The sequence below is a fragment of the Gallus gallus genome, chromosome Z (genome assembly GCF_016699485.2).
Source record: "Gallus gallus isolate bGalGal1 chromosome Z, bGalGal1.mat.broiler.GRCg7b, whole genome shotgun sequence".
In the NCBI taxonomy this organism is placed as follows: Eukaryota; Metazoa; Chordata; class Aves; order Galliformes; family Phasianidae; genus Gallus; species Gallus gallus.
In genome coordinates this window covers 7,390,767-7,405,364 of record NC_052572.1, presented here as the reverse complement: position 1 = coordinate 7,405,364, position 14,598 = coordinate 7,390,767, and the positions used below count along the sequence as shown (strand labels likewise).

General features: G+C 38.6%; 1 protein-coding gene across 7 annotated transcripts in view; it reads left to right on the top strand.

Annotated features, from left to right (window-relative positions):
- The window catches only part of KIAA1328, a 181,711-nt gene that overhangs the window by 144,638 nt on the left and 22,475 nt on the right, over positions 1 to 14,598 (top strand). For 6 of the 7 annotated variants that reach the window (XM_015277296.4, XM_015277299.4, XM_015277298.4 and 3 more), the window contains 2 exons: positions 1,528 to 1,715; positions 8,925 to 9,033. In XM_015277296.4, coding sequence (XP_015132782.2) covers positions 1,528 to 1,715; positions 8,925 to 9,033 — 297 coding nt within the window. 7 annotated transcript variants of the gene reach the window in all.

The following is a 14,598-nucleotide window of genomic DNA, read 5'->3' as shown; positions in this document are numbered from 1 at the left end:
TAGCCTACCATTAATTTTAAAAACACTTTGCAATGTTATTAGGTCACCATGCAGCTTGAAACCCTAACGTAAATGGAGGTTATTTGGAGAAGTTTTATCCAACACTTCAGCCAGTTATTATGGGTCATGAGCCATTATGTAATGTTCTGCATTAATAATACAGGGGAAATACTAATTGTCAAACAGACGCAGTGGACCCTATTAAACAGTGACTTCTACAGCACAATGATTTGAAACTTTTAATTTAGCTATCATTTCCTGATGGGAACAATGGATATCTGCTTTCTTTCTTTCTTACTTTCTTTTTTCTTTCCCTTGGATATACACAAACTTCAGTAACATAAGCTCTTATGTAAAACATATTTGTGAATCATCCTCTATAAAACTGTATCCCAAATAATGCAAACGTAGTAGCAGCCTTTGAGTTATCCGTGCAAAATTGGTGCTTAAACAGGAAAAAGATTTGTATAATCTTCTGCTAACTTAGGAAAGCTGTATGTCAGTCCCATGCTTGCACACAGAGTGGTATAATCTTGGGATGAACTGTATTCCTTCCTGTGGATAATCCAAAGGTTTTAAAAATATTTTTAATTGGTTTCTTTAACTGCATAAGAATCATGGGTGTAATGACGTATAAATGTTGGGAATCCTTGTTTAAAGCAGTAGTCTTTTTCTTGGGAGCAGAATTTGAAAGCAGTCTGTTGCCTTTATTTAGAGAAAGACGGTCTCAATGACCCGTCTTGCCCAAATGTTTTGTGATTGCCCGTATCTGCAGGGACTGAATTGATGCTTACTCTTTGTCGTCAAATTTGCATCCTGGCTCTGTTTGTGGAATGCTTAAAATCTCGTGCAGGAGACCTTCCTGGAACATGCTGTCCGTTGTGTTTTCTGCCTTTCTCTTCTCTTACTTCCTACCTAAGCTGTTGCACTTGCTCCAGCAGGTTCTCTCCCTACAGTTTGTTCATACATTTGCTGTCCTGCTCAGAATTGCCTCTGTTCTTTTAGCTCACAACTTTTTGTCTCTCATCCTTTTCTTTTTCCTTTCATCAATGTATCATCTGCTTCCCTTTTGCAAACCACGATTCCAGTTTTCTCCTATCTGATTCTTCTCTATTTCCCCTTTTTCCTAGCAAAGTAAGCATTTTTTATTACTTTTTTTCTTTCAACCTTCCTCAACTATGCTGGGCAAAATCCTCTCTGTATCTTCATCCCACTTGTCCTGTTCTAAACACTCAGAAAATCCAAGACCTAATGCTTTTGGGAATATTCCAAATACTGCAAAACTCAAATAGAATTGTCAGACTGCTGCCAGCTGCTGATAACCGATGACTCCCATGGAAGTTAAAGTAGTTGGTAACCTAACCCTTCAATCCTTAGGCATCCTGCCTTCAGAAATTGTAAATGGATTGAGCAGGAGCTCAACCAGCACCATGGTGGTAATGCTTCTGGGGGAGGAGGTGTTAAAGAGTTCATGCAGTGTTAAAGAGGTCAGGATCTTGTAGTTGTGTCACCTTTCTTTCTTCCTAGTGTACCGGTGGTGTCAAAACGTGAAGATTATGATCCCAGGACACCACCAGTGAGCAAAGCCTCCAGAACATCACAGAGCAGTGGTGGGAGCAGTTCAGGGAAGAAGATGGCTGGTTTTGGTGCCAATGTGGAAGATAGGCGAGCCCTTCTGATGCAGGCCAAGAGGGAAGGCAGCAAGTCAAGGAAAGGTAAGAGAAAGTATACTGTACTGCAGGGCCATGATTGTGCTGATGGCATTTAGAAATTGTATTTGTGTTCAAGAGCAGATCAGCAAAATGCACAATTAGAGGGGGAAGATTGCAAGTTGCTTAAAGCAACCCAACAGAAGCTAGCTACATTCAAAGTAAAAACATAGAAAACCTTGTAAATAACAAGTGATCTTCTTGGTTGGTGTTCCTGATAAAAGAGAAAAAGAATAGCCCTTTAATCTCAAAAAGCTGCTTCGACAATTCTTTTTCCTTTCCCAGCAAGCAGAGAATAAGTGCAGTGGGGCTTGTTCTTGAAATGTAATCTTCTTTACATTCTTTTCCTCCCCACGTAATGGCTCCACCATTACAACCTGGTATTTTGCCACACAGGGATGTCTGTACTGCTAGAATCTGTCCTGTTCTTAGCTTAGTACCTCCACTTAAGGAGCAGAGAAAGCTTTCTTTCTCAGGAACAGAATATGTTGAGCACAAAAGCAGCTTGGATGTTTCACTGCCGAGCCTTGAACATAATCCTTGGTTCAATTATGAGCTAGCTTTTTATTTTTTTCCTTAACTTGTCAGCCAGTTTGCTGTATATGTCAGCATAAAAATAAAGAAAATGGCAAAATGAGAAGAAATGTGGTGCAGTTCTCAAAGGAACAAATAACTTGTGTTATTGGTTAAGACCGTACCAACATTAAAAAGCAGTCCCTGTGAAGAAACTTTCAAAAGGGTATCATCAGCCTGGACCCAAACAGTGGCTGAGGTTAATCTCTTCCAAGGCACAGCTACAAAAGTTGGAAGCCTGTAAAGGGCTTGTGTCCAAAAAAAATCAATTTCTAATTTGAAACAAAATCATTTTTGACTAACAGGGGTTCAGGACCCATTACTTTTGCTGTATAGTCTGCTGACATTTCACACTTTCTGTTGTGCACAATGAATCCTAATAGTCATTTTATAACATTGCTACACCAATCAATTTAAGCAAGAGAAAGCCGTTACAATTCTGCAAAGTTTCAGGGGCAATTTTCACTGATGGTTTTCTTTTATGTTTTTTTCAGCTATCATTATTTTTTTTCTCCTCTTTTCCTCTTCCTTCTCCCCTCTCCTTCTCAATACGGTAGTGATGAAATTGAGATTTTTCACAGTTGGATGATGGGTTTTGTTCCTTGGATAGGGATAGTCCCAAAAAAGTAATTTATTTTCCATAGATTTGGGGGAGAAAAAAATATCCAACCTGGGTTCTCCTGCATTCATTCATTTCATTTTCTAGTACTTAGAAGAAGTTACATGCTGCACCTGGCTATTGCATATAGCAACTGAACTGCACCTATGCTGATTTAGTGAGTATAGTGGTCAGTGTAATGTCTGAAGATGGTGGGTATCTTTTGCATGCACTTATTGGGATTACTAGCTTTGAGCTGCATGGCAAAATTTACATTATAAACATCAGCATTTGCTGTGATACCAGATAAAGTTCAGGGAAATGCTTTCAAGCTGTGGAACTACCTCAGGTCTATTACTGATTTGAATAGCTTGTTTATCACAAGGCAAATTACCTAGCACTAATCACTGAAGTTGAAGTCTTCTGTATTTAGAACCTTTTTAATTGGCTTCCCTCTGTTATATGTTTGGACTCCTTTAACAACCATACACACATACTTGTACTGTGTTTTCTCATCTCCAAGGATCACCAGGGCACAATGCTAAGTTTCTTAATTCCAGTTAGCCCCGGTCTTAGCTGTTCCTTGTCCTTACTTCTCCTAGATATTACCATCTGTTGCTGAACAGGGATTTCAGCTTTAGAGTTTATTCTTTTATTAGCAAGTGGCTAAGTAGCGTCCAGCAAGAATATAATAGGGGATATCAATACTGTTTTTGTCCTGAATTCATAAAAATGTGCAATTTGTCAAAAGGCTTCAGAGTTTGGAGCCGCCAAGCCTGGAAGTCTCTCTGAGATGGTGGTTGGTTCCCACTGTGTCAGTAGAAAGTGGTCCCTCTTCTGCAGTGCAGTCACTAAGCCCCAGCTAAGCCATGCTATGTGACTGTACAAAGTCAACAAGATGGCATCCCAAGACATGAAACTTGATGTTATCTATCTGCAAACTTTCACACGTTTATTTGATCAGAAAACAGCAGTGCTAACTGCTGAGAGCTTCCTGACAGTCAGATGTTACACTACTGCTACAGAGGTTTTATTTTTCTCATGCCTCGATCTGTCCTGTCAGTTTAAATTGTGAATGTTTGAGGATGGGGAGGATGGCTCTCCAGGCACATCTTACTGATCTTACTGTACAGCCAGGTCTGTTGTACGTCTATAGGCTCTACTGCAGTACAAGCGTAGTTTTCCAGTACCTTTGGGAGCAGTGTCTTGTGGCACTGTGTAACTCATGGTAGCGTCTCTCCACAGCAGCATATGCTTTTGTATCAGATTTTGGTGTTGTCCTTTTTCAATACTTTTGTCTTCTTAGATTTTGTTTTGAGAAGTTTAATTGACCGATCAGTGAACCATTTCCATGCTGTAATGGGGAGGATTGCTCACTTACTGTGAGTGCGGTGTGTTTGGAAGGTGTAATTCTGGACAAGCCCACTTTTCCTTTCTCACCACAAAAGTTAAGTAAGGAGAAAAAGACCATTTTTAACCTGGTCCCATCTCCTTGTGGAGTGGAAGGAGCACTTCTGCTCACTTTACAAGCTGGACCAACCCTGCTTAGGAAATCAGTATTTATTCTTTCACTGAAGGCTTTTTGCCTTTTACTTCTGTTTGCTCCTTAATCTTTACTCCTCTGCTTTACTAGGTGTTTGTGTCTTGTAGCCAAACTTTTTTTTAGTTCTACCAGCAAAACTTTGAGCAGACGAAGCAATCCTCAAGTCTTAGATCTTTTCAGCAGTAAATTGTTTTTATTGGTGTCACCAGCAGCTATGTCAATTTGTACTAAAATCTAACAACTTGTGTAGTTAAAAAGCACTGAAGTACAGAAGCGTGTGTTTCTCTTTCCGTCTGCCCTGGAAAATTTTACTTTTGGACTGGGAAAATAAGCTAGATTGTATTCTGCAATATTGGACACTTTGCTTCTGTACAACTTTTTAAAAAGTCATTCTCTTTACCTCCTTCTTCAGATCTGTCTGCACTGAAACAAAGAAGGAATTATTTTTCCATTTGTATCTTTAGCGGATGCAGTATCTGCACGATAACGTATAGCATGCAGCATCCTTTCTATAGGTAAGAGGAAAAGTCAGAGAAATTAAAAAATATCTTAGCTCACAGAATCTGCACTTTTCCAGGGGCTGATTTTCCTCTACAGTGTTTGTTTTTGGTAGGTTTTCTAATGGAGCTTCTTAGGGATTCAGGATCTGGAACATGTTCCCTTGAGGGAAGACTCTTCCCTGCAATCGAATAGAGCAATTAGTTAATATTAGTGAAGTGCTTTGAAGATGTAAAGTACTATATAAATGTTAAGCATTATGAATATTACTATTATTCAATTCATAAAGATTTCTTTCATGATTATCAACCTAGATTTCCCACTGCTTACTTTAATTCCATTGCTGCTTGAACCAGACTCAACAGCTTCTCTTCATTCGTAGTATTCACACTTTCAAAAATGTAGGCTGCTGTGCTTCCCCACTCTTTATGCTTTATTTTTCTGTTTCTCGAGCAGAAATATTCAGCTATTAGAATTTTCTCAATAGTGTATTTAACCTACTTTAAATCATTCTTATACCAAGTTAACAAAATTGAAAATAGTATTAGTGTTACCATTCAGAAGGCATTGGTAATTGCTTTGTGGGTAGCTAGCCCTGCAAACTTATATCTAGTTTATTTTTTTGCTATTCTTTGTTACTCCAGGCTCTCTCTTTGTGTTGATATCAGAATTTAGATTATTCACACCATATATGAGCTTTCTTTTTCCAGGTGAATGTGTCTATTCTTTTTCCATGTCCCTTAGTTCTCTAGGTCATCTGTAACTTTTCCAGTCTCATACTGTCTTCCAACACCTGGAAATCTAATTAATTTGCTGTCATTTGCATCACCTCAGTTCTCTACGACTTTTCATAAATAATTACCAGTCACTTCATAAATTCATTAACTAATTCTGTTTAGCCATGAAATATATATCCTTCAGACTAAAGATTTTCTATCTTTTTTTTCCCTTGATAATTTCTTTTCATCAGCTTTATATTGCAGTATTTGCCAATATTCATTTTCTTTATTTTTTATACTATATTTTAAAATTATTAGTAGTTTGACCATTTTAGGATCATTATTGATTTAATCTTCTTCATATATTAATAGACCTGCTTTCTCTTTGGTGTTTCTTTTCCCTCAACAGACTTGTCTGCCTTTTTCGAGATGTATTTTAAAACATTTTTTTGTTTGTATATGCACTTATTCAAGATTTCTTGCTAACCCTGTTTTATCTCTGTGCAATCTAACAGCATCGATTTATTATTACTTAGCCCCTTTTCTTGTTTTTCATTTCTGGCCTTGGTAATATTTTCAAATGTAGGTCTTTGAACAGTCCCCTCGAGGTTGTATTGGCCACTTCTGAGCCTGTATATTTTCTTTTTCAGAGAAATACATCTACTTTGTTTTGAATGTAGTATGTTGACAATGTGCCAGCCTTTTCTCATACCAGGAATTGAATATATTCTCTCATGGTCGCCAAGTTTTTATTACTTCAGTATTGGTTTCTTAAGATCCAGCTGCCTCATTCCACTGTCAGTTGAAATGATTTCTAAATCTCTCTTATTCAGTCTTGAAGCCAGAAGTCTAAGCAAGAGGCTTCCAGTCTTCATATGCATACCCCCTCTTATCCTGGTTTGGCAAACTCTCAAGTTGCCAGGGACACCCAATCAACATATATCCCCACAATATTTCTAACAGTTTCTTCACTGATAATTAACTGTTCATTAGGTGAGCTTTTTTCACTACAATGTACTGTAGCAGGACAGTAAGAACCTATCTCTTTGTTAGCCTCTGTAGAACGTACATTAAAACATATGGTTTTACTAGATTGTAGACATGTATTTGTATACTCCTTAAATCAAAATAATATTTTAAATAATCTCCTTAATATCTGTAACTTTTGCATGGAAGCTGGAGCTCCAACAATGATGCATTGCTTCATATTTCAGCATGAATGGTAGATAAACTTGCTGTTCACAGAACTGAGAAATATCTAGGCATGATAGAATTACTTTAAGAGCTAAATACTGATTTGATTTTGATTTTTGTTTAAACTTGCAGTTTTCCCCATATTTACTTTTCATTTACATCATGTTGGTTAGTCACTGCTAGCGAGGATATATTTTTAAAAAACAATCCCAGAGGCTTTTACATACAAGATCAGATTATCCCTAACTTGCCTATTCCAGCTGTCACTGACAACCTGCACGCACAGTGACTGGCTAAACCATATCTACAAAACTTAGTTCTGAGGTGGATAGACGAAGGCTGAAATATGGGTGAAAGTTTGTCCAGAGTGTAATCCTTATAGGGTTGTGGTCAGTCCAGCTGGCAGCCAGTTGCTACTGAAGTCCATCAATGATTTTTACCAGGACTGATGCTGTTTAACATTAGCAATTTCAACAGTGGTACAGGATACACCTTTAGCACATTTGTAGACAGCACCAACTGGGGATGTTAAGGAGAAGATGGATCCTTGGAGAGCACCACTTGTGTTCCAGCCTCCACCTGGACATAGAGCCATTGCCCTCAACCCTCTGGTTGCAACCATCCAACCAATTCTTTATCCATAGAACAATCTACCCTTTGAACCCATATATCTCCAATTTAGAGAAAATGATGTAGTGTGGGAGCATGTCAGAAGCCTTGCACAAGTCCAAGTACATGACATCAATTGCCCTTCCTTTGTCCACTGATGCCCTTACTCCATTGCAGAAGGCCACCAAGTTGGTTAGGCACAATCTGCCCTTGATGAAGCTATGCTGGCTGTCTCAGATCACCTTCTCATCTTATCTTTATGTGGTTTCACATGTTTTCCAGCAGGATCAGTTCCATGATCTTCCTAGGCACAGATGTGAGGCTCACTGGCCTGTAGTTCCCCAGGTCTTCCTTTCTCCCTTTCTTAAAGTTGAGAATTGTGTTTCCCTTTATCCAGTCACTGGGGACTTTATCTGACAGCTATGACTTTTCAAATATGATGGAGAGTGGCATGGCAACCACACCAGCCAGTTCCTTCAGGGCCATGGCATGCTTGTCATCTGTTCCCATATATTTGTACACCTTCAGTCTCATGAGGTCGTCTTGGACTTGCTTTGCTCTTATGCTGGGAAGGATTTTGCTCCCCTGGTCCCTGTCTAGAGATTGTTGAATACCTCAGTCTGTTCCATGTCTGTTGAAGCCAGACACATGAAGTATAGGGAGAGGCTGAGAAAGCTGGATGCGTTCAGCCTCAGGAGAAAATCCAGCTTAGATCTTCCCACTTTCTTCAGTCACATTATGAAACACTGTAGATAAGAGGGAATGAGACCTTTCCTGAAGGTGCCCATCAGCAACAAGCAAGAGACAACTGCAGCAAGTTGCAACTTGGGAAATTTTGGCTAGCTATTACAGGAAATGATTTTCACTCTGAGGGTGGTGAAGCACTGGAACAAGATGCACACAGAAGATGACTCACCATCAGTGGCAGTACTGAAACCTAGCCATATGGGTCCCTAGAAAACCTGATCTTGATGGTTCTGCGTTGAGTGGATGTTAGACTACAGGACCTCCAGGCTTCATCTTTCAACTTGAACAATTTTATAATTTGAGGATTTCCAGGGAAAGAAAGGAATGGACTAGCTGTTGTGTTTTGTTGAAAGCAACGTATTGTTATTGCAATAGTTATACACACACACACACACAAAAATTTCATAAGAGGTTATGAGAGCTGTGTCTGTGAAATAAGCTGGATCGTGTGGATTAGTGTCTGAAATGGTGCAAGTCTGTCAAAATCTGGACACTAAGACAAAGGCTATAATGTATGGCTTATTTTACAAACCTGATTCCACATGGTGATCTTGAAATGAATGCTATGCACAGTACTGTCAACTGATAGCAAATTCTTTGATTGTAATTTCACTGTGTATAAAACACTCCAAAAACAAGTTGCTTCTTTTAGTCCTGGTGTTCTGCAATAACGCAGAATCACGAAGTGGTTGTGAAAGCTAACTAGCCTCTCATGTCTTCCTTTTCTTCCACAGGGACAACTTCAGGACCTAGCGGGGATGCAGCTACATCTCCTGCACTGATAGACAGCAGCAAAGAGCTTGTAACCACAGCCACATCACCAGTCCAGCATGACATTTCACGGTAAGCTTCTGGGTAATCTCTGGTTTAAGATTCTGCAAACACTGCTATCAAATTCTTCTAGATGCAGGGAAGTGGTGAATTTCTATGATACTTCATGTTAGCACAGGATGGATAATATAAACTAAAAACTGATGTATCCTTTTGACATTTATAGTAAGCCTTAAATTGCTTGTTTGAATAAGAAAAGCAGGAATATGCCAAGTTCTAACATTTTAATTTTACTTAGAACAGAAAGTATTTTATGTTCCAAGTACTGACACATTAGATACGTTTATAAATAATTTGAATGGATGATGTTAACCCTTGTTAGGCTTTAAATCCACTTAAAGATTTTAGTTCCGCAGTACTCCCTTCCCCCAGTATTTTATCAAATGGCATTTGTTTTAAAATATTTTATACCAGAGTTGTTTAATGACAAGCAGCAAAATCACATTAAGTCAGCAGTTCCTGATTATGCTATATATCTGCACTAAATGCACTGAAAAAGCAGCATTATCACTTCTGCTCCAATGAAGAAACAGAAAGCAGCATTGTTGTTACGCTTTAGAGTCTAAGAACAACTGGCCTTTTAGGACAGGATTACAATTCTAGTGGTAAATGCCAGGAAAAACAACATACAGTCCTTGCTTTTCTTTAACATATCCCACATTCTATTATAATAAAACCTTCAGTTAAACAACAGAGCAAATGCAGATTAAAGTAGGAATTTGCTGTATTTTACACTGTTAGTTAGATGATTCTGTGCAGTGGGATGACAAGACTGTACAGCCATTCATAAGAAGAGTTAAACGTTTCTTGGAGAATGAGAGGGCTTGAGTTAGATTTAATCTTCTCTTGGCCCAGTGGACTAGGAAAATGTATTCTTGATATCATTCCTGTATACTTGGCAGCAGCTGGCAGTTTATTTCTATCTTTTGAGAGAACTTGCGATATATAATAGGTGAAAAACCACTATCAATATTGACAAATTTGTACTTACTTGCTATGGAAACACTTTTTTTTTTCTTCTGAAGGAAAAGATGATAATTCTGGGAGGATTTAAGAACTGAGATAGATTGGTCTCTGTTTCCCACAAGTAACTGTGTGTTTAAGCAAACAGAAACCACAAGATTGCCTTAGCATTTCTCTTAGAAGCAAGGGTTACCTTTGCAAGCTGGTAATATCAGATAAAGAGTGTGTAAAAGTACGGCTTGATACCAGCTAATAGTGATAAGTTAAGATTCTATTCAAGCACTAAGGAGTAGATATAATTATTCACATCATACAACAACTGCGCGGAAAAAGGAATTTTATTCAAGAGAATTGATGGTCCATTCATTTCCACAGAGGGGAGTAAAATAATTGTTGAAATATGCTGTTAGAAATCATATCAGATAAAGCGATCAGTAAAAAATCTGATTAGCTGTCATTTTTAAAGGTTTATTTTACCAGTTGATGGCAAACTCTGAAAAATCCTGTATTTGGGGGGGGGTTCTCGCCCGTGCTCACCAGTTTGCTTTCTCTCTGTTGGTGCTGTAAGTATAATTGACCAGCTTAAGCAGCCATGTTGTGCTTTCCCTTACTCATGGCCTTCTCTAATTGAAAATGGTAAATGCACAAGTATTTTTGTGGAGACCTAAAGCTGATCCTATCCTTCATCAAAAAACCTGCTTGACCAGCAGGTCGGTCTCAATTTATCATTGAATGGTTATAAGCTTAGACTGCAGGTTTAACTAACTAAATTAATCAATATTGAGAATTATTGCTGCTTTTGTGCCACTAAAGTTAGGGTTTGTCAGCATGTTCATTATAATCCGTGATTTGGAGGGGGTTAACAGCCTAACCACAACAGTTGGCATGAGATGGAAACTTGCAGCACAAAGCCCAAGCCGAAGAGCAAATTTATTTATTCGGCAGTACATGTAAATCTAATTACTTTTGACTATTTAAATTTATAGGACTAGATTCAACTCGTGTTTGTGCCAGCTTTAACTAGCACAAACCCTGGCGCTCGGCAGTAGCAGCATTGGAAAGTTTGCCAGGGAGAAGGTGTTGGAAAGTGACAGAAGCTCCCTGCCAGAGCAAGGCTTTAGGGTGCTCACTGAGCTTCTGGGAGGGCTGGCTGGATCAGCAGGCATGGCAGGTAGAAGATGCGTTGGCTTGATAGCCTTTCTTGGCAGAGCTCAGTGAGCTCAATGGAGACTTCAGTGTGTGTTACAGCTACCTTGTGCTTCAGGAAGAATCACTTCGGTGCTTTCTCTCTCTGTCTCTCTCACTGAATCACCTCTGGGTCAAGAAGTGAGTGTCCCAAGAAGGTAACGGTGTGTGCTCCAAAATTCTTAGTGCTAGACCAGTGGAAGGGTCAGACTTTTAGAAGGAATGTGCACTAGCTTGCCTCAGTGCTGTCTCTGAAAGAAAACATAGTATTTCTTTATCTGGCATCCTGAGTTAGGCTAATAGTGAATTTGCTTGCCCATTTTGCTTTAACGCTTGCCTGTGGCTGCTTATTGTAACACAGCCAAGCACTACATGTTTGGGTATCCAGCGTTGTTAAGCCAAGTGTCTACACCTGCACGAGCCCCTTGAAAATATGCTCACAGCGGGTCTGGAAAGCTTTCTTATTCCGTGTGCTTATTTATCTAGATCAAAACCTGCATATTTGGAGAAAAATCATAGGCAAAGTTTGTACTCAAAAGAGTAAGTTCTGTTCTTTACCCCTAAAGCATTGTTCCTCTGACTGTTTATAACATAGCTTTTGGGTGACCAGGGACACCTCTTCCGTAACTGTTGTTTGCCTAGAAAGAAGCAAGGCTCTGTTCTTTTGGCTGTAAAGGGAGCTGGAAAGAGTAGGTAGTGGCATTTATATGCTTTCATTCAGTAATGAGAAAGTTTTTACATAAGCTAGATCATACCTCAGGTAACATCAGGTAATGATTCCTACAAAACACAAACGAAACTTTTCTGAATCAAAATATTAAGTTATGCTTTTTCAGGACAAAAAAAAAAAAAAAAAAAAAATAGAAGTGTTGCAAATTGTGCATTGTGAAGGACCATTTAATTAGATTACAGCCCTGGTGCAATTGTCAGGCTCTCCCCACGTGGAAACAGTTGTAATGTCAAGTTTTGCACAATCCGTCCTATAACACTGCGGATAACCAAGCACTTAAAAAGACACAGGCAAAGGTTGTTCTGCTCCCCATGAAACAGATAATTCTCCTGTAGCATTTTTCACTTTGCGCAGCTAAGAAGTAAATATAAGAACAGTTAAGTAAATGAAGGGATTGAGTGATAGTCTGGGATTTCAGCATTAAGCCTGTGTTTTCTTGTTGCAGTTTTAAATCAGAGCTTCAGCACTACCTGAATGCGTCGTCTCGGAGTGAAGTTTTTTATAGCTATTAAAATAAGTGATTTAGAAGTTCCTGCAATAGGAATACCGTTTTTGAACTGAAATATTATCTGTAGGCTGCAGTGGCCTGTCGGAGTTCTCATAAACAGATTGTATTGTGTAAATTTGTGTTTAGGGACATTTTAAAAACAAAACTATTTACCCAGTTGCCCAGCACATCTCAGGTGAATGTGTATTCAGGGACTTTTAAGCAAATTAATATCTGAAGTAAAATATAATGTGCAGAGTTATAAGCTTAATAATGCACACTGGAATAGTACTGAGCAGATCTGTTGTGCTGAATATTAGGAAATACAACAGTGATGAGATTTAGGCTTTTGTCTTACTTATGCCTCTCAAATCTGTGCATGCTGGATGCCTGAATGTGGTTCTGCTCTTAAGACAATGCAATGAAGTTTCTTCTCCCGTGGTGTCTAAGCAAGCTCTGCCAAAGAAATAAATTATATTTCCCCTTAGAATGGTTCAGTATTCAAAAGGAGGACAAGGAGGGCAAAACTTCCATTCCAGATCTAACTAATGAGCATTAGAGAGAATTAAGAGTGTGTTTGGAGTGGGGTGCTGAGCTCGGTGATGAACATGATAGGATACACAAGTTTTGCCCACTCCCTGCGAGAGCCAGCAGCACAAAAAGTCCAATATAGTTCCATATGCAAGTGATAAAACCAGACGTTGGCAAATTAATCTCTCTTATTCACAGTGTAGGTTGTTAATTGTTCTCTCTGCTGGCTGTCGATATAATGTGAAATTTTCATTCCCTATTCAAGATGGAAAAAGTTGTGGCTGAAAATGTTAACATTTGCATTTTTATTTGTTGATTTATTTAAAGGACAGCCTCTCTTACAGCAATCCATCACTCAGTGACACCCCAAATATGAATAATGTATTGTAGACTTGCGGTTACAATGTGTAATAAGTGCCAGAGACAGTAGAAGAATGTTAACTATGTTGCAAATGTAATATTTATCGACTCATAGTTTATTGCTTTCGAGGTTCAATAATACTGACCACAGGACATTAATATCACTTATCTTGATTTTAGTTGGGCACCTCTGTATGTAGAAATAACCCATCTATCTCATACTTACAAAATAAATGTGAAATTTACAGCGCTTTGTAAGAAGTGCATTATAGGTTTCTTTGCTTAGTGCTCACAATTCTCCTTTTCTGCCTTCTCATTTACTTACATCTAACATTGATCCCACTCCAATTGCCTGACCGAGCTGGTGAGCACCTCAGCACTCTTCTAGAGGCTTTATTTACTGGCTGTGTTACGATCTTGTGCATTTCTGGTGTTGGACCATCTCTCTCTTCCTGTTAAAGATCAGTATGAAAAGAGACCAATAGATAGTGTTCTTCTTTCTGAAAAGACCTTGGATAAAAGGCTAAAACAGACATAATTTCTCTTTGGAAACTACGTGCATACAACATCATCTCTTTTAGAGGGGCGTGACTGTCCATAAGAGAGCTGCTTAAGATGGCCAACAGTTGTCCTTGTAGACATGGCATATATTTGCAGAGAAATGTTTAATCGATGAATAGAAATACATTTAGAATAGAAATACAGAGCAATTCTGATTGAACTTTCAGGTTTTATTTTTAAAATCAATATTTTCTTGATACATTACAGAATAACAACAAAAAAAAAGCAATAAGGCTATTCTACAGTAGCAAGTCAGTTTGTGACAACCATTCATATCTTCAGTCTTTGCTCTGGAATTTTACTTCAGATACTGATACAAACAGGAGGAACAGTACTCCTTATCTAAATTCTTCTGTTACGACCACTAAAAGCTTTGGACTTTCAGATGTGAAATGCAGATGGGAACGCAGGACTGGGATCAAAACCAAATTTAACAATGGAAGATTTCAAACTTGTGTTGAAATCACATTTTACCTGTGAAGCTTGGCTCTTGGGAAACTTGGAATTGGGTTCAGCCTTGAAAATGATAAACCTTGATTATATTTCATGTGGTAGACATGAAGTAAATTTTGAAATGACATTCTGTATTTATATCCGAGGTTATCAAATTTAACACATCGTGAGATTCTTTTTCTTTACTGTGTGTAGCAGGAGCACCAATCTGTGTCAAAGTAACCCCCCGAATAGCTGCTTTGTGATCGCTGTTTTCTATGTCCGTTGCTGACAATGAAAATCGTATTGGGAAGTTTAGGCTTGCAGT